Below are 23,018 nucleotides of genomic sequence, written 5' to 3'. Positions count from 1 at the left end.
TAGTGAGGACCAATTATAGGAAGAGAAGTTGAAAAGTGGTGAAGTGGTCCTTTAATGAGAAGAAAGAAAAGGTCACCGCGAGTCAAAGCAGGTCCCTGCGGACACAGACAATATATTAATCTATAACGCCAATCATAAAAAATATTTTTCAGAAGTTAGAAGTCCAAAATATTTTCAATTGGTGCTATATGTAACACAAGCATCTGCAATAATAATAATAATAATAATAATAGTCACGCTTGAGAAGAATGCTAAGATTTTTTTCTTACAATCTCACAAGGTCATTGCCCATAACGTATACTTTCTAACTTTACTAAAAGCACAAATACAAATCAAGTTGTTTGTCATACACATCAACATAACAATATTAACAGATCTACAGTACTGTAAGTGATCATAGCAGATCATAGCAGATTACTGAAATAATATACCACCAGTGTCAAAATCAGTATGGAAGCATTGACTATGGTTATATATTTATGACAACTAAAAGTAACTGTTAAATGTAAAGGAATTCATGTGAATAGATATTTACATTGCATCATGTTGTGTTCTCTGCTTCTATATTGTTAGCATGAGGTGTCATATTGAAGAATACACTGTATGATTGCACTGTATGCAAGTTGACAGCTTTTACTTATTACAAACTCACTTGAACAGAACCATTAAAGAGGAAAAAAATATGTACTTATATTATTATAATTCTTATAGAATTAAAAGTAGTAGTTCAGAGTGGCTTATTATTGTCTTATTGTCGGTAATCGTATTTTATTTGACTAAATATGGGGACTATAGAGCGTCGCAGTCCCGCCCCCTACCATGGACCAGGAAATGATTCTCCGTTCATTTTCCTCATAGACATTTCAGAAAGTATTTATTTAAAGACGTTTACGCCGCGGACAAAGCCAACTCGAGTCGTGACAAATCATGACAACAAACACAATTTTTTGGGCCGAACAAATAATTAGAAAGAAGAAAAAAACGGTTACAACACTTTTTTTGTTGTTTTTCTTCTTTGTAATGTATTTGTTTGGTCCAAAATATTGTTTGTGTTGTCATGAGTTGTCACGACTCGAGTTGGCTTTGTCCGTGGCGTAACCGTCTTTAAATAAATACTTTTTGAAATGTCTATGGGAAAAATCATAGAGTATATAAAAGGATAGAGACTGAACTGGCGCGAAGCTCCGCCCCCCCAGCTATTCATGTCAGTGGAAGTTGCTCAGTGGCGTTTTGAAGCACCCGGAAGACTTCCGGAAGTATAATGATAACTCAATGGCTCGAGCGAGCGGAAGTTTAGCCTAGCCTCGCCCCGGACCTCAATTTTGAGGTCCGGGCTTTTCACGTGACGTCATAAACGTCCGTCCACTTCCATTAAGGGCTGCAATTCCACATTTCGAAGTAGGTAGTGGCATCTTCAACGTTGGAGTGCCTCACTGGCCCCTTGGGAAAAATGCATTGGGATTCATTTCCTGGTCCATGGTAGGGGGCGGGACTGCGACACTCTATAGGGACTGTCTATTTAAGGCAATTCATTTAAACTTACTCATTCAGCAGCATTTAAAAAGAGACAGACCATTTATATTTAATATTGTGGTTACTCTAGCCTGAAGTAGTGTTTGTGACCTGCTCTACCAAAATCAGTGCTCACACACATGTGCATGTGCGTGTGTGGTGTGTGTGTGTGTGTGTGTGTGTGTGTGTGTGTGTGTGTGTGTGTGTGTGTGTGTGTGTGTGTGTGTGTGTGTGTGTGTGTGTGTGTGTGTGTGTGTGTGTGTGTGTGTGTGTGTGTGTGTGTGTGTGTGTGAGCATGCACGCACGCACGCGTGAACACTTTGCTCATTACTTCTTTGAGACGTGCATACAGTGTATTTGGGGTGTGGGTGTGGCCGAGTCCGCCTTTGTCTTAAAGCTCAGGTATCAACATGTGAGTATGTGAGACGGATTCATATATTTTTCTGTCCTAATCCCCTTGCCTAGCGCAAAAGCTATGCTTAAGTAAGTAAGGGACCTGCAACATGAATAATGAAGAAGGGACATCCAAATATTTGTTTTTCAAGCTCCCAGGCCACAAAAAGGTGCCAAAAATAGCTTTGTTTGCACCTCCAACACACTCATGTTTATTCCCTTCCCTTATTCACATAAGTCTAGAGCCACTGTAGCTAAAAGGAATATGATATGACACATTTTGGCAGAGCGGGATTTTACAGTATGTCTTGGGCATGTTTCATTTGAAGGGGCCTCTATCAGAACTACAGTATTTGAAGGGGCCTCTATCAGAACTACAGTATTTGAAGGGGCCTCTATCAGAACTACAGTATTGCATGACTATATTTTCAGGCTCGCAGGTATACATGGTTAGCAAACCACTCAAGCATGAAATCATAATTGGTGATAAACATATCTTACATATCCTGTTATAGGCTACGAGATGGCATATGCATACCAGTCAGAATGCATAATGTATACTGAAGACTGCAGAACTCAAAATGCAGGAAAGAAAAAATAAAGAACGGAAAAGAACGGCAAGGTTGATTGAAGGAAGGAATAATAAAACTAAAGAAAGGCAGATCCAAATTCTTGTATTCCCCTTTAAAGGACGAAGTGATCAAAAAGTCCCACCTGCTAAACCCCCCCCTTTCAGACATGGATCCAACCCTTACCTATTGCGGTGTAGAGGACCTGGTCACAACAACGCTGCCCAGATAGCTGAGATCAATCAAAAACAAAGCAGGTAAGAACCACCAAACTTCCCCTAGTTCATCATGATGGAGACAGTGCATTACATGAGAAGCGGACAGGCCCTAGTGTGACACACTTTGCCCAACAACAAGTTTCCCTTGGTAGTTTCCTATAGGGGGCGATTGAAGGGGTGGGAGAGAGGAGGGTTAGGGAGTGGTAACTGGGGATAAGGAGTTAAGAGAGGGGTGTATAGGTAGGTAGGGGGTCGGAGGAGGTATGGGGAGAGTTAAGAGAGGGGTGTATAGGTAGGTAGGGGTCGGAGGAGGTAGGGGGAGAGAGAGGGGTGTATAGGTAGGTAGGGGGTCGGAGGAGGTAGGGGGAGAGTTGAGAGAGGGGTGTATAGGTAGGTAGGGGTCGGAGGAGGTAGGGGGAGAGAGAGGGGTGTATAGGTAGGTAGGGGGTCGGAGGAGGTAGGGGGAGAGAAGAGAGGGGTGTATAGGTAGGTAGGGGGTCGGAGGAGGTAGGGGGAGAGTTAAGAGAGGGGTGTATAGGTAGGTAGGGGTCGGAGGAGGTAGGGGGAGAGTTAAGAGAGGGGTGTATAGGTAGGTAGGGGGTCGGAGGAGGTAGGGGGAGAGTTAAGAGAGGGGTGTATAGGTAGGTAGGGGTCGGAGGAGGTAGGGGGAGAGTTAAGAGAGGGGTGTATAGGTAGGTAGGGGGTCGGAGGTGGTAGGGGGAGAGTTAAGAGAGGGGTGTATAGGTAGGTAGGGGGTCGGAGGTGGTAGGGGGAGAGTTAAGAGAGGGGTGTATAGGTAGGTAGGGGGTCGGAGGAGGTAGGGGGAGAGAGAGGGGTGTATAGGGAGGTAGGGGGAGAGTTAAGAGAGGGGTGTATAGGTAGGTAGGGGGTCGGAGGAGGTAGGGGGAGAGTTAAGAGAGGGGTGTATAGGTAGGTAGGGGGTCGGAGGAGGTAGGGGGAGAGAGAGGGGTGTATAGGGAGGTAGGGGGAGAGTTAAGAGAGGGGTGTATAGGTAGGTAGGGGGTCGGAGGAGGTAGGGGGAGAGTTAAGAGAGGGGTGTATAGGTAGGTAGGGGGTCGGAGGAGGTAGGGGGAGAGTTGAGAGAGGGGTGTATAGGTAGGTAGGGGGTCGGAGGAGGTAGGGGGAGAGTTGAGAGAGGGGTGTATAGGTAGGTAGGGGGAGAGTTAAGAGAGGGGTGTATAGGTAGGTAGGGGGTCGGAGGAGGTAGGGGGAGAGTTAAGAGAGGGGTGTATAGGTAGGTAGGGGGTCGGAGGAGGTAGGGGGAGAGTTGATCATGCAGTCAGGGACGTGCACACATAAGACGTCAAAGGGGGCTTCAGCCCCTGCCCTTTTATACCCGTCTGTAAAACGACTGCCCTCTCCAGACAACGAATGCAGCATTTTACTATAGTGGAAGAAATGCAAATGCCACTCCTTTCCATGACATGCCCGGAAGGCATCATTCAGGAGAATTGCTTTTTTCCCCCAAAGTCTCCTGAACCATTTTCCGTTGAATAAATTTGTTTCTAAATCCTTACACCGCATCTCCAGTAGATAAAGAGTGCTGGGTTGCGCCCCGAAAATAGCTGATCTACAAGCTCTCAACGCGTCGCAGAGCGACACGTTGAGAGCTTGTAGATCTGCTATTTTTGTTCAAAAAGTGCCCTCTTACGAGATTTCAGCCCCGGCCTCTCTTCTAACACTCTCTGCACGTCCCTGACTGCAGTCAGGTTACTATAAGGAAGGAGGATGGGCCGCTGGTAGCCAGGGGCCAGGGGCCTGGGGCCTGGTAGCCAGGGGCCAGGGGCCTGGTAGCCAGGGGCCAGGGGCCTGGTAGCCAGGGGCCTGGGGCCAGGGGCCTGGGGCCAGGGGCCTGCTGAGATGGGTTCTCCTCTAAAAGCATCCTTCTGTATGATAAAGGCATCTCTTCAAAGGCTTGGAGCTATAGACATAAACAATGGGAGTTTTGTTTTGTCTGGGGAATCGATTGGATGCATATTATGGGGTCCCTCCTGTTAGGTGAAAGCAGGGTAAAGCATGACACAGATGATAAAACAAAGCATCCGTATACGATGTCTCGCTGATTCCCAGATTCCCAGGCTTTTGGGGCTTGTGTCAAAATACATTGCATTGGAAATTGCATTTTTTTTTCTTCAAACACTTACTGTAGCCCCAAAAGGTCTGTGACTGTATGTAATCTGTGAAGCAAATACATTTTGTTGTCAAGTCACAAAGGATTGTATTTTTTCCAAAATGACTTTATCTTAAGAGAAAAACAAATGTGAAGAACAATATTGTCCAGTTGACAATTCTCAGACAATGCTTCACAGATTCAATGGATGAATACATCTAAATTGATGTCTGACATGAAAAGCAGCATTGATATATTTTTAAATATAAGGCAATCCCAAAGATCATCAAAACACAATTGCAAAGTGTGATTTAAAGATTCTTACTTTTTGCACATTTCGCAGTCTATGAAAAGCGTTACAAAATATGCCGAGCCTTTGATCTAAAATGTATTCATAACCCCAAAGGTGATTTTGAAGATTTCAAGTTAAGACCATAAATACCTCAATTATTTTTGATCAAATTTGACATAATTATCAAATCATAATGGGTTGGGGCAGATGACTCAAATAATATCCCTCCCTGGAAGCCTAGTTCACCTACCCTGAAGCTGACAACTGGGCCGGAGAGGGCTCGGATGGAAGAATCTCCTCCTCAGTCCTCCTCTGTGACGGCATCTGCCCAAAAATGTTGCTACTTTCCATGGGGGGTGACGGGGACTGGGACGGGTAGCTGGATGCGGAGGTGGCAAAGGCCATGTGTGAGCGGTAGCCGGGACTTGCCCGCCTGCTACTCCGGCCTTGTGCGGGTGAGGAGGATGGGGAAGATCTCTTTGAGAAGCTGGCTGTGGAAGGGGGGAGGAGGGTGATCTCGGACATCTCTGGAGGAATGCGAGGTTGGACAAAGCTAGGACGAGGTCGGGGACGCACTACAATTTCTGGGGAGCCCTCGTGAGAGCTGAAGGGGCTCTGGGTGAGGGGTGAGAGTCGGGAGGGTTGGAGGACCACCTGATGCATCATCCCATGATCCTTCCTACGGACTTGTCGGGGGCTAAAACGAGGGGTAGGATCAAACCACCGAGTGTCCAGGCTACTAAATGTGCTAGGGACTATATGGGCCATTGGGTCGGGGTAAGGCAAAACTGGAACAGCCATACCGTGGCTCGTGTGTCTTAGATGGGCTAGACGTTGTGCCTCTTGCATAGTAAAATGCCTGGCTGGGGAGCCATGAGGCTTGGCCCTGCTGGGAGACTTGCTTGGGTGGGTCTTTGGGGCCTCCAGTAGTGGCAGAACAGCTGGGTAGGTGGGCATTGGGAGGGAGGAAGGCTGGAAAGCACTAAGAGGAAGAACATGAGGTTGAGGAGGGAAGGGGGATTCGTGGCGGAAGTGCAAAGGACGATGTGGTGGGAAGATGAAGTGGGGCCCTTCCAAACTTGCAAACGTGAAATCCAGTCCCTGCCAGATCTCCGGAGAGCGAGAGGAAGAGGTGAGTGTCAGAGGAAGGGGGAAGCCATACTGTTCCCCCATCTCTTCAGGAATCATGGGGTGACCGAAGGGACCTTCAGCGAGGTATGGAGGGGAGGACATGACAGAGCTAAGTGGGCTGTCAGGCATGTAGAAAGGGGGTGGGGGATCATGATCCGCAGGAGCGCCTAGGTGGTAGCCATAAAAAGCCCTGTGATGATGGAGAGCACCCCGGATCTGCCCTGTGGCCTGGTGGAGCCGACTGCTGTCCATGATGGTCATACCTTCCAGAGGCCTGTGGAAGCGAGGGCTGTAGGCTGGAGGCTGCAGGTAAGAGTCCTGACTGGAGATTGGGGAGATCTGGTGAGGACGAAGGGCGGCCATCATCGGCGGTAAAGGCCTGGGATCGTCATTCTCTTCGTCCGACTGTCGGAATTCAGGATAGAGGTCTGACTCCTCCACAAAGGGGAAACCCTCGATTCGCCGAGGTTTAACAGACAATTCAATGTCCGTAGGGTCCATGCTGAAGCGTCCATCAGGGCCTCGGCTGATGAGCTCTATGGGCGTCGTCGCTTCGGCATCATACTTGGAGGCGCCATACTTCTTGCTAATTATTGCTCTTTTCGTCTTCTTGTATAAAGACAATTCCTCCTTCTTTCCCGGACTTATGGGTGTCTTCTTGACATGGCCATCTTCAGAAGACTCGGATGGGGTTCTCTTTGAACGCACGCTCTCTGGACTCACCTTTCCTGAAGACGACCTGTGTGGAATAAAGAATACGCGATCTCTGTCAAGAAGATTGATCAAAAATGAAGTGGCCACCAACCAATACCTGTTCTAAGTGACAATATTACAATGAAAAACTAGCAAATGTACAGTGTACACATGACGGAAGTCGTTAACATTTGTTAGGTAGGGTATTTATGGTATTCGTGGCGAGCATTATACATTTTGAGCTAGTTACAATATCTGCAAATTGACCAAGAACTTAGAAGTCTGGTCTTGATGATGTCAGGAGGCTAAATATTGAAGACAAATCCAAGGGATACAAGATATCAATCTGTTCTGTGTCAGCTCATTCGGTTATTTAAATGTAAAGAATTATATTTGACTCAAAAAGAATAAGAACATCAACAATGCTGCAGCTTCTAACTGCATCTTAATGCTCTGGTATCATGAACACCTAACCCTAACTTTTTATGTAAGCTACTGGTCAAAGAGACAATAGAGCAAGTGTGTAAATGTATTTGCCCCCTGCCGTGTTGAACTGAGGACAAAGAAGAGGACTGTTTAATATTCTGTATTTAGTATTTAGGGGTCAAATCATGCTAGACAACACAGGCTATAGTTTCACTAAGGGCTCAGATTTTACCTTCATCAACATACAACATACAGGATATAGCAGTGCTCCAAGAATTAAGGAATATCAATTTTGATATACAACCCGTCTGTTGACTTGTATGTTTTTGTTGTTGATCACAAACTACGTAGTTAGCGTTGAAGCCGGTGGAACACGTACGGTACACGTCGACACATTGACCGTGTTGGGACTCAAACCTGGAACCTCCTGCTTCCAAGTCGGGCTTTCTATCCATTCAGCTGCCCCTGGCAGTTCTGTGGCTACATACTAATTCCTACACGGGTTGTGTTTATAACCACGCCCCCGGGCAAGTTAAGTTTACTGAGGTTAGGGTTAGGGTTAGGTTTAGGTATAGTTTTCTTGAGGTTAAGGTTAGGGTTAGGTTTAGGCTGTCAATCACAGCGACTGGCCAATCACAGCGCGTCGACTGCACAACCCGTGTAGGCTTTGGTATGTCGCAGTCTGTGATGACTAGGCCAGAACTAAAACTGCATATAAGCATATATATATACAGTAGCGTGGCAGCGTGTAGTCATTTGTGTCAGAAGATCCGAGACTTACAGACACAATTTTAAATCCAAATAATTGTATGTTCTCCACCATGTCAGGAGTTTTTCTTACTAAAGCTGCGATCCGTAACATTCATGTCCAATACGTTTCAGGCAATAGTAGAGTTCCTATACCTGAACACAGGATCTAAAATCTTCAACAGAAGAGTAGTGTGTTAGTTACTATATATTGTATTAACATACTCTATAGGAATTGGTCAAAATAACATTTCATTCACTAAAACAATTTCCGGATTGCAGCTTTAAATGCCTTTTAAAGCAGCTATAATTAATAATATATTAACATTTTAATGACATTGCTTTAGTATCACCCTCAATGCCCTCAGTGCCTGCATGCATACCTAACTACCTCAAAAAGTGAGTAACGGCCTGGGCCATGGCTCAGTGGTCCAGGCACCTTGGCTGGTAATCCAGTCTGGCAGTGTGCCGCGGGTTCGACTCCCGATCCCGACGGCCTTTACTGCATGTCTTCCCCCCATCTCTCTCCCCATTTCCTGTCAGCCTACTGTCAGTCCCTCCATAAAAAAATATAAAATAAAGGCGAAAGCCACAAAAAAGAAAAAAGCTTTAAAAAGGTGAGCAACACCCACAGCCACAATCCTAGAGGGAGCGAGAACAAGGATCTGGTTGAGAACGATCTGGTTCAGAACTTGTATCACTCATAAGGACAAGTGGGCCCCGATGCATAATCCTGCCACCAAAAGTCTACTGCCAACCCTAAAGAAAAGAGTAAGCTAGAAATATCAACGTTAGGCTCTCAATATTTAGATGCTTAATCAGGACGTTTTGGTCAATGGATGCATGTATGATGTGTGCAGATATTTCTTTTTCCTTTTTGTCTGCACTGGATGTACAATTTTCCTTTTTCCATAATTACGGAGACTGCACCCACAAAGGCATGCAATGCTTCTGGCTAATGGAGCTTGAATGCCACAGTATCCTATGCAACACTATTCCAATCATTGTTGCATCATGTGCATGTGATTGATGAGAAGCCCAACTCCTCATAACTGCTACTGTATATTTCCCTGTACTCTGTACAGGTGTCCGTAGCTATAAAATCCCAAATGCTCCTCCATACTATAGCCATGTTGAAGAATTCTGTGTTTACAAACAAACAAGCACGATAATGGGCGGTGCTCAGAGCGTGAAGCCAGAGGACAAAGACATTCCAAAGACCAATCGAAAGCTTACATGCAAATCTCGGAACTGCTCTTCTCCGCCCCCAAAACAGAGGTAAAATTACCGAAAAAACAAGCCTACTTTGACTTATAAATGTATACATTTAATTTACCCAAATCAATAATCTGTTGGAATGAAAACCTTCTTCAACATTCAAACTGTGTTAATATGAAAAAAACGAAAATCACACAAAAACAAATCAAGTTTATTTAGCGATTTTCTCCCTTTTCATTATAGGCGAGTTGAGGACCATTTGGCTAGACCTGGTCACATATTCCAGATTAAAATAAACATATTTTAAATCATTAGGCCAATTCAGACTTGTCTGCAATTATATCAGGCAGTAAAACACATTCACACTACGAGATTACAAGGGTCCATCAGTGCCAAAACATCTCTCCAGACCAGAACAAAATCCCCTGGTGGCCAACGTGAGCAAATCAGGACAAGAGGAAGAGTTACTTCTGTATGAAGTCTTCTGTTAAGTCACACTATCACTAGCCTGGGGTCCACCTATGCTTTCTATGGCATCGGCAGCTCCCGGCAGGATCCGCCGGGAGAATCTACACGCAGCTGCGCGACATGAGACTAATTAATTAGAGCGACAGAGAGAGAGAGAGAGAGGAGTGTGTTTACGGGTGTGCGTGTGTGCGTCAATTTAACAAAGGTGCAGACGATCAGAAATCAGCAGGGAGTGATCGACGTTTGCGCTACTCTATGCCGAATTGAAGTGGACTCGGACCCAGACCTTTTTTCTCCCTGGAAATAAAAACGTCTGGGTTTTCCGAGGCTACACTATCACTGTCAGCCACATTAAATGTCACATGTTATGGCAAAATTATACACAGGAGAGTTAATATCCAATACCAATAACAACTTATTCTCTAAGAAAGAGAAAAAGGAAAACAAGAATTGTTTTGAAGCCACACGGTAACTTTATTTAATTATAAAATACAACATTTGGTCATGGCTGTTTTTCAAATGTATTTATTTATTTATTTTCAAAATCACTAAGGCTTGTGCTCAACATCTGTTTTTTTGGCCTGAGTTTCGAAGTCACTGAAAAACAATGTTACATTATTCATGCAATTCAGGCAATCTTTTTTTAGGTACAGTATATGATTCTGGCCCAAGGCACAGAGACACATCTACAGTACACAGAACGGAAATCCAATATAATATTGATAGATCAAGAATCTTTAACTACTAATTCATATAATTATAAATAATCACAGCCACACATGCACCTCTACAGCTAATCATAATAGAAATATTATTTTAAGCTTCAACAAATATTGTTCTTAGTTTTTTTTTGTCAACATAAGATTGCCCAGAAAATAATCTTCCAATATACTCAATTTGCAGTAAAGTGCAGCAATATTGCCAATATTACAAATTAGACTTATCCATAGTTCCATACTGTCTGTAAAATGAGTTTAATGTAAAATTAAGTTGATATAATGATTGCTACTACATCAGAAAATGATGATCATCAAATATGTAGATTCAGGGAATCACAAAAAAACTAACAAACAAACAAACAAAACTAACAAACAAACAAATGAAAATAAAATAATAAATAAAATCAACATTTGTACTTATGATGACAATCGGCATTTACATTATTAAAATACACATTATACAGTACTTGTCTATTTACACTTCATATGATGACTAGTAGTTGGCACTGACATAATCTTCACAAGCTTTAAATGTTAATAGTGGTTAAATACAATCCAAAAGACTACAGTAGATAGAAATGACTAAAGCATAGCAAAAAGCAAAGTATGAAGGCATCTAGAAGGGGGGGGTATACTGAATGAAACTAAATATGAAGGTGTTCGAAAGACTACGGTAATTGGATTGCAGGTTGCTGGGGGGGAAGGAGGCAGCGATTCAAGGATCTCTTGCCAAGGTAATTGGGAGGACATGGGCACATACAATGCAGACCAAAGAATAAAAGTGATTGATTTATTGTATTGCATATGTAAATGTGCAACAATCACACTATAGGCCTATGCCTTTGAAAGGGTGAAAAACAATGTGCTATTATTAAAAGTGAAAAAGTAAAGGCTCATTCATAGTCTGGATTTTCGGTGGTGAGGTGACCACCTCTAAAGCCTTTTTTAGAATACCTTAACATATACTGTATCATATCATATCATATATCATATAATATAATATACAAATACAAAGACAATACTGCATGTAGGTCTTGGGGTATTTATTTTTTAATTCAAGTTACCCTCTGCACAGTGCAGTCTCACATCATGTCTTCATGTGCAAATCACGCTACTGCCAACACTTAATTAATCAGTCTGAGCCAATAACTTCAAGAATGTTTTGATTATATTACTGGAGTGAATAGATTTCACTTAAGCAGATAGTAGTGGTACAAATAATAATCCTTTTTGCTAGCTAGTTGTTACCAGGAGGGATGTGTCAGAGTAATCTAGTAGGAGAGTGGCGACACTATAGCGTTGACTCCCATTGTAACAATGGAATGCGGAAGTGCTCATTCTATCTCAATGGGATAGTTCCAATGTTTGGAACTATAGCCCATATAGGCACCCCGCTTTGCGGATTGTATTGTTAATCCACAAATAAGAATAAAAATCCCACTGCAAGTCCATTGACCTGGAGGTCTTCATAATGACGTGTTGCATGGCATTGATATGTGTGAAGCATAAGGTGATAGCCAAAATTAAATAAAGAAAAACATAAAGCAATTGAAGGGTGAATAAATCTTATACTATCTGTGCTGCCTAATTTGAATAGGGATGCCTGTGAGGTTGAAGCAAACATTTCTGTCATTCTTCAAAGTGCATTTAAACTTTTACTAGCATGATGGCGGTCTAAGCCTTTTCATAAATACCTTAAGAGAGAAACATATTAAGCATACATCTCAAAAGGTAGCCCTGAACTTGGGGAGTTTCCACCAAACTGCCGCAGATGTCGATCCTTCCAAACTGTTTTTTTTCTCTCTCCCACAAACAAGCTGAGTGCATGTTGGACACTTGAAAAAAGCCTTATAGTGCCAGAGCAGTTTATCTGTTGGCCAGTACTGGACATTGATTTGACCAGAAACATGCGGGCAAAGTTTTAGCAGCTTGCTAATGGAGGCTGAGGGGCTGGGGGAGGCTGAACCAAGGTGCAAAAAGGGGGTGGTGCAGCCAAGGATATTGGAAAAATGGGGGTCAATAGTGGGCGGACTCACTGAGGGCTGGAGGGTGGGGGCCTGTACCTGCTGGGGTCCAGCCCCTCCCAGTACGGCTCAACACCAGGAAGGGGGCTAAGTGGACTCCTGTAGAATAAAACAACAAGAGGCAGAGAGAAGAGGGAGGATAAGGAGTGGCTGTCAATGAAATAGCAACGTCTACAACTAAAGTACAATGAAGTAGCATCTCTGCAACGTCTACAACTAAAGTACAATGAAGTAGCATCGCTGCAACGACTACAACTAAAGTACAATGAAGTAGCAACGCTGCAACGTCTACAACTACAGTACAATGAAGTAGCATCTCTGCAACGTCTACAACTAAAGTACAATGAAGTAGCATCGCTGCAACGTCTACAACTAAAGTACAATGAAGTAGCATCGCTACAACGTCTACAACTAAAGTACAATGAAGTAGCATCGCTGCAACGTCTACAACTACAGTACAATGAAGTAGCATCTCTGCAACGTCTACAACTAAAGTACAATGAAGTAGCATCGCTGCAACGTCTACAACTAAAGTACAATGAAGTAGCATCTCTGCAACGTCTACAACTAAAGTACAATGAAGTAGCATCTCTGCAACGTCTACAACTAAAGTACAATGAAGTAGCATCGCTGCAACGACTACAACTAAAGTACAATGAAGTAGCAACGCTGCAACGTCTACAACTACAGTACAATGAAGTAGCATCTCTGCAACGTCTACAACTAAAGTACAATGAAGTAGCATCGCTGCAACGTCTACAACTAAAGTACAATGAAGTAGCATCGCTACAACGTCTACAACTAAAGTACAATGAAGTAGCATCGCTGCAACGTCTACAACTACAGTACAATGAAGTAGCATCTCTGCAACGTCTACAACTAAAGTACAATGAAGTAGCATCGCTGCAACGTCTACAACTACAGTACAATGAAGTAGCATCTCTGCAACGTCTACAACTAAAGTACAATGAAGTAGCATCGCTGCAACGTCTACAACTAAAGTACAACTAAAGTACAATGAAGTAGCATCACTGCAACGTCTACAACGTCTACAACTACAGTACAATGAAGTAGCATCGCTGCAACGTCTACAACTACAGTACAATGAAGTAGCATCGCTGCAACGTCTACAACTAAAGTACAATGAAGTAGCATCGCTGCAACGTCTACAACTAAAGTACAATGAAGTAGCATCGCTGCAACGTCTACAGCTAAAGTACAATGAAGTAGCATCACTGCAAGGTCTACAACTACAGTACAATGAAGTAGCATCTCTGCAATGTCTACAACTACAGTACAATGAAGTAGCATCACTGCAACGTCTACAACTACAGTACAATGAAGTAGCATCGCTGCAACGTCTACAACTACAGTACAATGAAGTAGCATCACTGCAACGTCTACAACTACAGTACAATGAAGTAGCAACGTCTACAACGTCTACAACTAATGTGACGACCCTCTCCTACCCTGCCTAACTGGCTGATTGTCAGGGTGGAGTTGGATCGTCAGTGAGATTGGACCACACCTGAGTCTGGTGTGTCCCACGCCTATATAAGTGTCAATCTGCCTTCACTCTACTCCTCTCTACTGGTTTGTTTGTGTGCCTTGGTTTACACCTTACAACATTCCCACTGCACATACACTCGCACACATGCATTGCTTACACACTGATGATCATTCATATTTACTGAATTTATCTTATACTTGTGATTTAGTTAGTTAACCTTTAAATACATATATTTGTATACACTTAACTGTGCCTGTGTCTCCCTTTTGTTGCAATCATGAGTCTGATTGTAACATGGGGGCTCGCGTCTAAGTTGGTAGGACAAAATTGATTCCTAGAATGTTTGAAAATGGTTGGTTGGTTGTTAGCACTTTGGTTTGGTCATCTTTCAGTCCAGGAATTTGGGCCTTGCAGGGGTAGTGTTCTCCAGTGGTGAGTACCAGTACTACCTGTTAAGTGCTAAAATAATGGGAGATACAGATGCAGTTTAGAGATATTCAGTGTGTAACTGGTTTGGTTATTAGTTGATATTCTAATTTTGAGAAAATTAGTTTTTCTAGTTTCATGAAGAGGGAGGGGTGATTTTGATACGTGCTTGTCTCCCTGGTGGTGCAAGGAAGTGTGGAGCTTTTCCCTGATGGGTTAAAGAAATGGGGCCTCGATAGGGGGACTCATTTGTTTATTATTTTTGCTAAACTGTTTGTTATTTTTGTGTGTCTTCCGTGCGGCCCTGGGGGCACATCCATGGCTTTGAGAGGGTTGCCATTTCATGGTTGCCCAATCTACCCATCGGGCTCAAGTGCATAAATACCTCCCGCCAGTAGGACACATGAAGACTAGGGTGAGTTATCTAGGTGGGGGAAAGCTTTGTCTCTGTCTTTGAGTCTTTATCCTTGTATCCACCAGGGAGGGAGCATTTTGCAATGGTTGCTACAGTACTTGTATCAGTATGGGGAGGAAGATTTGCTTATGGTGAATTAAGAACCTGAACTTCCCTTTGTTTTATCTTGTTTGTTTTGTTTGTTGCATTGGCTCAAGTAGTAGTTTGGACAGGTAAATTGAGTTGTTCTGAAGTTATTGTTGGTGTGGAAGACATGTAGGGCTCTCAGGAGTTGAGGGTTTGTGAGGGAGTATCATAGAACATGTCAAATGGTCAAATACTTAATACATGGTACCGAGGTGCAGTTCATTGGGCTCACATTTGGATTTCAGTGTCGTCTGAAGTCATTTGGGATTGGGTGCTTATGGTGTGGTGTTTGTCTCCTGGGCCTTGAGAGCAAGGAGGACACCTGTAATGCCTGAGGTCTGGTCTAGCGTCATAGTTGACGTTTTGGTGATGTCCATGTTCTAATTGTGTGGTCATTGTTTTGGTTTCTCTGAACTTGGCACAGGATTTGGCCTGTAAGCTTGGAGACTGGTTGGCTACGGTATGGTACCTGTTTGGTTTCTTTGTAGGATGGCATGGGATTTGGCCTGTGCACTCTCAGAGACAATTTGTCAGCTCTCTCACATTGTCCTTAGATTGTCCTTTCAAAATACATTTCAGAACTAAAGTACCTTGTTAAATATCTCAGGTGTTCTTCCCATACTAGCTGGGTCAATCCTGTTCTCTTAAAGTGCTTCTCGACTCGGTCTGAGTTGCTGAGGTTGTGGTTGAGCTGGATGGGGAGTCAGCAGTAACTTCTTAATTGAGCTAATGGTAAATTTTGGTTTGTTTGATCTTGTTGGTTTTCAGTGACCCTAGGGTCCCTGTTTTATGGGGGGGTGTGACGACCCTCTCCTACCCTGCCTAACTGGCTGATTGGCAGGGTGGAGTTGGATCGTCAGTGAGATTGGACCACACCTGAGTCTGGTGTGTCCCACGCCTATATAAGTGTCAATCTGCCTTCACTCCTGAGTCTTTTCTCCTCTCTACTGGTTTGTTTGTGTGCCTTGGTTTACACCTTACAACATTCCCACTGCACATACACTCGCACACATGCATTGCTTACACACTGATGATCATTCATATTTACTGACATCTTATACTTGTGATTTAGTTAGTTAACCTTTAAATAAATATATTTTGATAGACTTTTAACTGTGCCTGTGTCTCCCTTTTGTTGCAATCATGAGTCAGATTGTAACACTAAAGTACAATGAAGTAGCATCGCTGCAACGTCTACAACTACAGTACAATGAAGTAGCAACGTCTACAACGTCTACAACTAAAGTACAATGAAATACGTCTACAGCTAAAGTACAATGAAGTAGCATCTCTGCAATGTCTACAACTAAAGTACAATGAAGTAGCAACGTCTACAACGTCTACAACTAAAGTACAATGAAGTACGTCTACAGCTAAAGTACAATGAAGTAGCATCGCTGCAACGTCTACAACTAAAGTACAATGAAGTAGCATCACTGCAACGTCTACAACTAAAGTACAATGAAGTAGCATCGCTGCAACGTCTACAACTAAAGTACAATGAAGTAGCATCGCTGCAACGTCTACAACTAAAGTACAATGAAGTAGCATCTCTGCAACGTCTACAACTAAAGTACAATGAAGTAGCATCGCTGCAACGTCTATAACTAAAGTACAATGAAGTAGCATCGCTGCAACGTCTACAACTAAAGTACAATGAAGTAGCATCGCTGCAACGTCTACAACTAAAGTACAATGAAGTAGCATCGCTGCAACGTCTACAACTAAAGTACAATGAAGTAGCATCGCTGCAACGTCTACAACTAAAGTACAATGAAGTAGCATCGCTGCAACGTCTATAACTAAAGTACAATGAAGTAGCATCGCTGCAACGTCTACAACTAAAGTACAATGAAGTAGCATCGCTGCAACGTCTACAACTAAAGTACAATGAAGTAGCATCGCTGCAACGTCTACAACTAAAGTACAATGAAGTAGCATCGCTGCAACGTCTACAACTAAAGTACAATGAAGTAGCATCGCTGCAACGTCTACAACTACAGTACAATGAAGTAGCATCGCTGCAACGTCTACAACTACAGTTCAATGAAGTAGCATCGCTGCAACGTCTACAACTACAGTACAATGAAGTAGCAACGTCTACAACGTCTACAACTAAAGTACAATGAAATACGTCTACAGCTAAAGTACAATGAAGTAGCATCTCTGCAACGTCTACAACTAAAGTACAATGAAGTAGCAACGTCTACAACGTCTACAACTAAAGTACAATGAAGTACGTCTACAGCTAAAGTACAATGAAGTAGCATCGCTGCAACGTCTACAACTAAAGTACAATGAAGTAGCATCACTGCAACGTCTACAACTAAAGTACAATGAAGTAGCATCGCTGCAACGTCTACAACTAAAGTACAATGAAGTAGCATCGCTGCAACGTCTACAACTAAAGTACAATGAAGTAGCATCTCTGCAACGTCTACAACTAAAGTACAATGAAGTAGCATCGCTGCAACGTCTACAACTAAAGTACAATGAAGTAGCATCTCTGCAACGTCTACAACTAAAGTACAATGAAGTAGCATCTCTGCAACGTCTACAATTAAAGTACAATGAAGTAGCATCACTGCAACGTCTACAACTAAAGTACAATGAAGTAGCATCTCTGCAACGTCTACAACTAAAGTACAATGAAGTAGCATCTCTGCAACGTCTACAATTAAAGTACAATGAAGTAGCATCGCTGCAACGTCTACAACTAAAGTACAATGAAGTAGCATCGCTGCAACGTCTACAACTAAAGTACAATGAAGTAGCATCGCTGCAACGTCTACAACTAAAGTACAATGAAGTAGCATCGCTGCAACGTCTACAACTAAAGTACAATGAAGTAGCAACGTCTACAACTAAAGTACAATGAAGTAGCATCGCTGCAACGTCTACAACTAAAGTACAATGAACTAGCATCGCTGCAACGTCTACAACTAAAGTACAATGAAGTAGCATCGCTGCAACGTCTACAACTAAAGTACAATGAAGTAGCATCGCTGCACCGTCTACAACTAAAGTACAATGAAGTAGCATCGCTGCAACGTCTACAACTACAGTACAATGAAGTAGCATCGCTGCAACGTCTACAACTAAAGTACAATGAAGTAGCATCGCTGCAACGTCTACAACTACAGTACAATGAAGTAGCATCGCTGCAACGTCTACAACTAAAGTACAATGAAGTAGCATCGCTGCAACGTCTACAACTAAAGTACAATGAAGTAGCATCGCTGCACCGTCTACAACTAAAGTACAATGAAGTAGCATCGCTGCAACGTCTACAACTACAGTACAATGAAGTAGCATCGCTGCAACGTCTACAACTAAAGTACAATGAAGTAGCATCGCTGCAACGTCTACAACTACAGTACAATGAAGTAGCATCGCTGCAACGTCTACAACTAAAGTACAATGAAGTAGCATCGCTGCAACGTCTACACTTAAAGTACAATGAAGTAGCATCTCTGCAACGTCTACAACTAAAGTACAATGAAGTAGCATCGCTGCAACGTCTACAACTAAAGTACAATGAAGTAGCATCGCTGCAACGTCTACAACTACAGTACAATGAAGTAGCATCGCTGCAACGTCTACAACTAAAGTACAATGAAGTAGCATCTCTGCAACGTCTACAATTAAAGTACAATGAAGTAGCATCTCTGCAACGTCTACAATTAAAGTACAATGAACTAGCATCGCTGCAACGTCTACAATTAAAGTACAATGAAGTAGCATCGCTGCAACGTCTACAACTAAAGTACAATGAAGTAGCATCTCTGCAACGTCTACAACTAAAGTACAATGAAGTAGCATCGGTGCAACGTCTACAACTAAAGTACAATGAAGTAGCATCGCTGCAACGTCTACAACTAAAGTACAATGAAGTAGCATCTCTGCAACGTCTACAACTAAAGTACAATGAAGTAGCAACGTCTACAACTAAAGTACAATTAAGTAGCATCGCTGCAACGTCTACAACTACAGTACAATGAAGTAGCAACGTCTACAACTAAAGTACAATGAAGTAGCATCTCTGCAACGTCTACAACTAAAGTACAATGAAGAAGCAACGTCTACAACAAAAGTACAATGAAGTAGCATCGCTGCAATGTCTACAACTACAGTACAATGAAGTAGCAACGTCTACAACTAAAGTACAATGAAGTAGCATCGCTGCAACGTCTACAACTACAGTACAATGAAGTAGCATCGCTGCAACGTCTACAACTACAGTACAATAAAGTAGCATCTCTGCAACGTCTACAACTACAGTACAATGAAGTAGCATCGCTGCAACGTCTACAGCTAAAGTACAATGAAGTAGCATCGCTGCAACGTCTACAACTACAGTACAATGAAGTAGCATCTCTGCAACGTCTACAACTACAGTACAATGAAGTAGCATCGCTGCAACGTCTACAACTACAGTACAATGAAGTAGCATCTCTGCAACGTCTACAACTAAAGTACAATGAAGAAGCAACGTCTACAACTAAAGTACAATGAAGTAGCATCGCTGCAACGTCTACAACTACAGTACAATGAAGTAGCAACGTCTACAACTAAAGTACAATGAAGTAGCAACGCTGCAACGTCTACAACTACAGTACAATGAAGTAGCATCGCTGCAACGTCTACAACTACAGTACAATAAAGTAGCATCTCTGCAACGTCTACAACTAAAGTACAATGAAGTAGCATCTCTGCAACGTCTACAACTACAGTACAATGAAGTAGCATCTCTGCAACGTCTACAACTACAGTACAATGAAGTAGCATCGCTGCAACGTCTACAACTACAGTACAATGAAGTAGCAACGCTGCAACGTCTACAACTAAAGTACAATGAAGTAGCAACGTCTACAACTAAAGTACAATGAAGTAGCATCGCTGCAACGTCTACAACTACAGTACAATGAAGTAGCAACGCTGCAACGTCTACAACTAAAGTACAATGAAGTAGCAACGTCTACAACTACAGTACAATGAAGTAGCATCTCTGCAACGTCTACAACTACAGTACAATGAAGTAGCATCTCTGCAACGTCTACAACTACAGTACAATGAAGTAGCAGCGCTGCAACGTCTACAACTACAGTACAATGAAGTAGCAACGCTGCAACGTCTACAACTAAAGTACAATGAAGTAGCATCGCTGCAACGTCTACAACTACAGTACAATGAAGTAGCAACGTCTACAACTACAGTACAATGAAGTAGCATCGCTGCAACGTCTACAACTAAAGTACAATGAAGTAGCATCGCTGCAACGTCTACAACTACAGTACAATGAAGTAGCATCTCTGCAACGTCTACAACTACAGTACAATGAAGTAGCATCGCTGCATTGTCTACAACTACAGTACAATGAAGTATCATCACTGCAACGTCTACAACTACAGTACAATGAAGTAGCAACGTCTACAACTACAGTACAATTAAGTAGCATCGCTGCAACGTCTACAACTACAGTACAATGAAGTAGCATCTCTGCAACGTCTACAACTAAAGTACAATGAAGTAGCAACGTCTACAACTAAAGTACAATGAAGTAGCATCGCTGCAACGTCTACAACTACAGTACAATGAAGTAGCATCTCTGCAACGTCTACAACTAAAGTACAATGAAGTAGCAACGTCTACAACTAAAGTACAATGAAGTAGCAACGTCTACAACTAAAGTACAATGAAGTAGCAACGTCTACAACTAAAGTACAATGAAGTAGCAACGTCTACAACTACAGTACAATGAAGTAGCATCTCTGCAACGTCTACAACTAAAGTACAATGAAGTAGCAACGTCTACAACTAAAGTACAATGAAGTAGCAACGTCTACAACTACAGTACAATGAAGTAGCATCGCTGCAACGTCTACAACTAAAGTACAATGAAGTAGCATCGCTGCAACGTCTACAACTACAGTACAATGAAGTAGCAACGTCTACAACTACAGTACAATGAAGTAGCAACGTCTACAACTACAGTACAATGAAGTAGCAACGTCTACAACTACAGTACAATGAAGTAGCAACGTCTACAACTACAGTACAATGAAGTAGCATCTCTGCAACGTCTACAACTACAGTACAATGAAGTAGCATCGCTGCAACGTCTACAACTACAGTACAATGAAGTAGCATCTCTGCAACGTCTACAACTACAGTACAATGAAGTAGCATCGCTGCAACGTCTACAACTACAGTACAATGAAGTAGCAACGTCTACAACTACAGTACAATGAAGTAGCAACGCTGCAACGTCTACAACTAAAGTACAATGAAGTAGCATCGCTGCAACGTCTACAACTACAGTACAATGAAGTAGCATCTCTGCAACGTCTACAACTACAGTACAATGAAGTAGCATCGCTGCAACGTCTACAACTAAAGTACAATGAAGTAGCAACGCTGCAACGTCTACAACTAAAGTACAATGAAGTAGCATCGCTGCAACGTCTACAACTACAGTACAATGAAGTAGCATCGCTGCAACGTCTACAACTACAGTACAATGAAGTAGCAACGCTGCAACGTCTACAACTAAAGTACAATGAAGTAGCATCGCTGCAACGTCTACAACTACAGTACAATGAAGTAGCATCGCTGCAACGTCTACAACTACAGTACAATGAAGTAGCATCGCTGCAACATCTACAACTACAGTACAATGAAGTAGCATCGCTGCAACGTCTACAACTACAGTACAATGAAGTAGCATCGCTGCAACGTCTACAACTAAAGTACAATGAAGTAGCATCGCTGCAACGTCTATAACTAAAGTACAATGAAGTAGCATCGCTGCAACGTCTACAACTAAAGTACAATGAAGTAGCATCGCTGCAACGTCTACAACTAAAGTACAATGAAGTAGCATCGCTGCAACGTCTATAACTAAAGTACAATGAAGTAGCATCGCTGCAACGTCTATAACTAAAGTACAATGAAGTAGCATCGCTGCAACATCTACAACTACAGTACAATGAAGTAGCATCGCTGCAACGTCTACAACTAAAGTACAATGAAGTAGCATCGCTGCAACGTCTATAACTAAAGTACAATGAAGTAGCATCGCTGCACCGTCTACAACTAAAGTACAATGAAGTAGCATCGCTGCAACGTCTACAACTACAGTACAATGAAGTAGCATCGCTGCAACGTCTACAACTACAGTACAATGAAGTAGCATCTCTGCAACGTCTACAACTAAAGTACAATGAAGTAGCAACGTCTACAACTAAAGTACAATGAAGTAGCAACGTCTACAACTACAGTACAATGAAGTAGCATCGCTGCAACGTCTACAACTACAGTACAATGAAGTAGCATCGCTGCAACGTCTACAACTAAAGTACAATGAAGTAGCATCGCTGCAACGTCTACAACTACAGTACAATGAAGTAGCATCGCTGCAACGTCTACAACTAAAGTACAATGAAGTAGCATCGCTGCACCGTCTACAACTAAAGTACAATGAAGTAGCATCGCTGCAACGTCTACAACTAAAGTAAAAATGCAAGAGAGAAAAAGTGAGAAATGCATGACAATACGAAAGTTGTGAAAGACATAAATATGACGAAGAAAAGACAAAGGATGAAATGTTAGTGAAAACAGCTGTAAGATTAAGAAAGGAGGGGGGGGGGCTATCGAGCATGAAGAATAAGGAGATAAAAGGAAGGAGAGAAACGGACACGGGTACCGATGTGGCCACTGCACCTTGAGACACTTTATTTTGATACGGTACAGCGAATCTATCTGTGATTCACCATGTATAGGTACAAGACACAGTAAACACAATTCCAGCAACACTCTGAAGGTTGTATCAAGGCCTTTAACAAGACTTGGTCATTCAAATATTCTAGTCTATCTATCTAGTCAATCAGATCTACATTTTGCATCAGAAATCCAGTTACATCTTGTTTCATCAGCTATCCTTTCTATTCAAGCCAAAATGTCACATGAATCTCAAGGGTCCATCTGTTTGTTTTCTGCAG

General features: G+C 42.5%; 1 protein-coding gene across 1 annotated transcript in view; it reads right to left on the bottom strand.

The window, feature by feature from the left end:
- The window catches only part of igsf9bb (immunoglobulin superfamily, member 9Bb), a 191,915-nt gene that overhangs the window by 4,673 nt on the left and 164,224 nt on the right, over positions 1–23,018 (bottom strand). The window contains exons 18-19 of the mRNA XM_079508357.1: positions 12,554–12,640; positions 5,366–6,985 (exon numbers count right to left, since the gene is read on the bottom strand). Coding sequence (XP_079364483.1) covers positions 5,366–6,985; positions 12,554–12,640 — 1,707 coding nt within the window. The remainder of the gene's footprint in view (positions 1–5,365; positions 6,986–12,553; positions 12,641–23,018) is intronic.

The sequence above is a fragment of the Electrona antarctica genome, assembly GCF_951216825.1.
Source record: "Electrona antarctica genome assembly, chromosome: 8".
NCBI lineage: Eukaryota > Metazoa > Chordata > Actinopteri > Myctophiformes > Myctophidae > Electrona > Electrona antarctica.
This window is presented reverse-complemented; position numbering and strand designations above follow the sequence as displayed.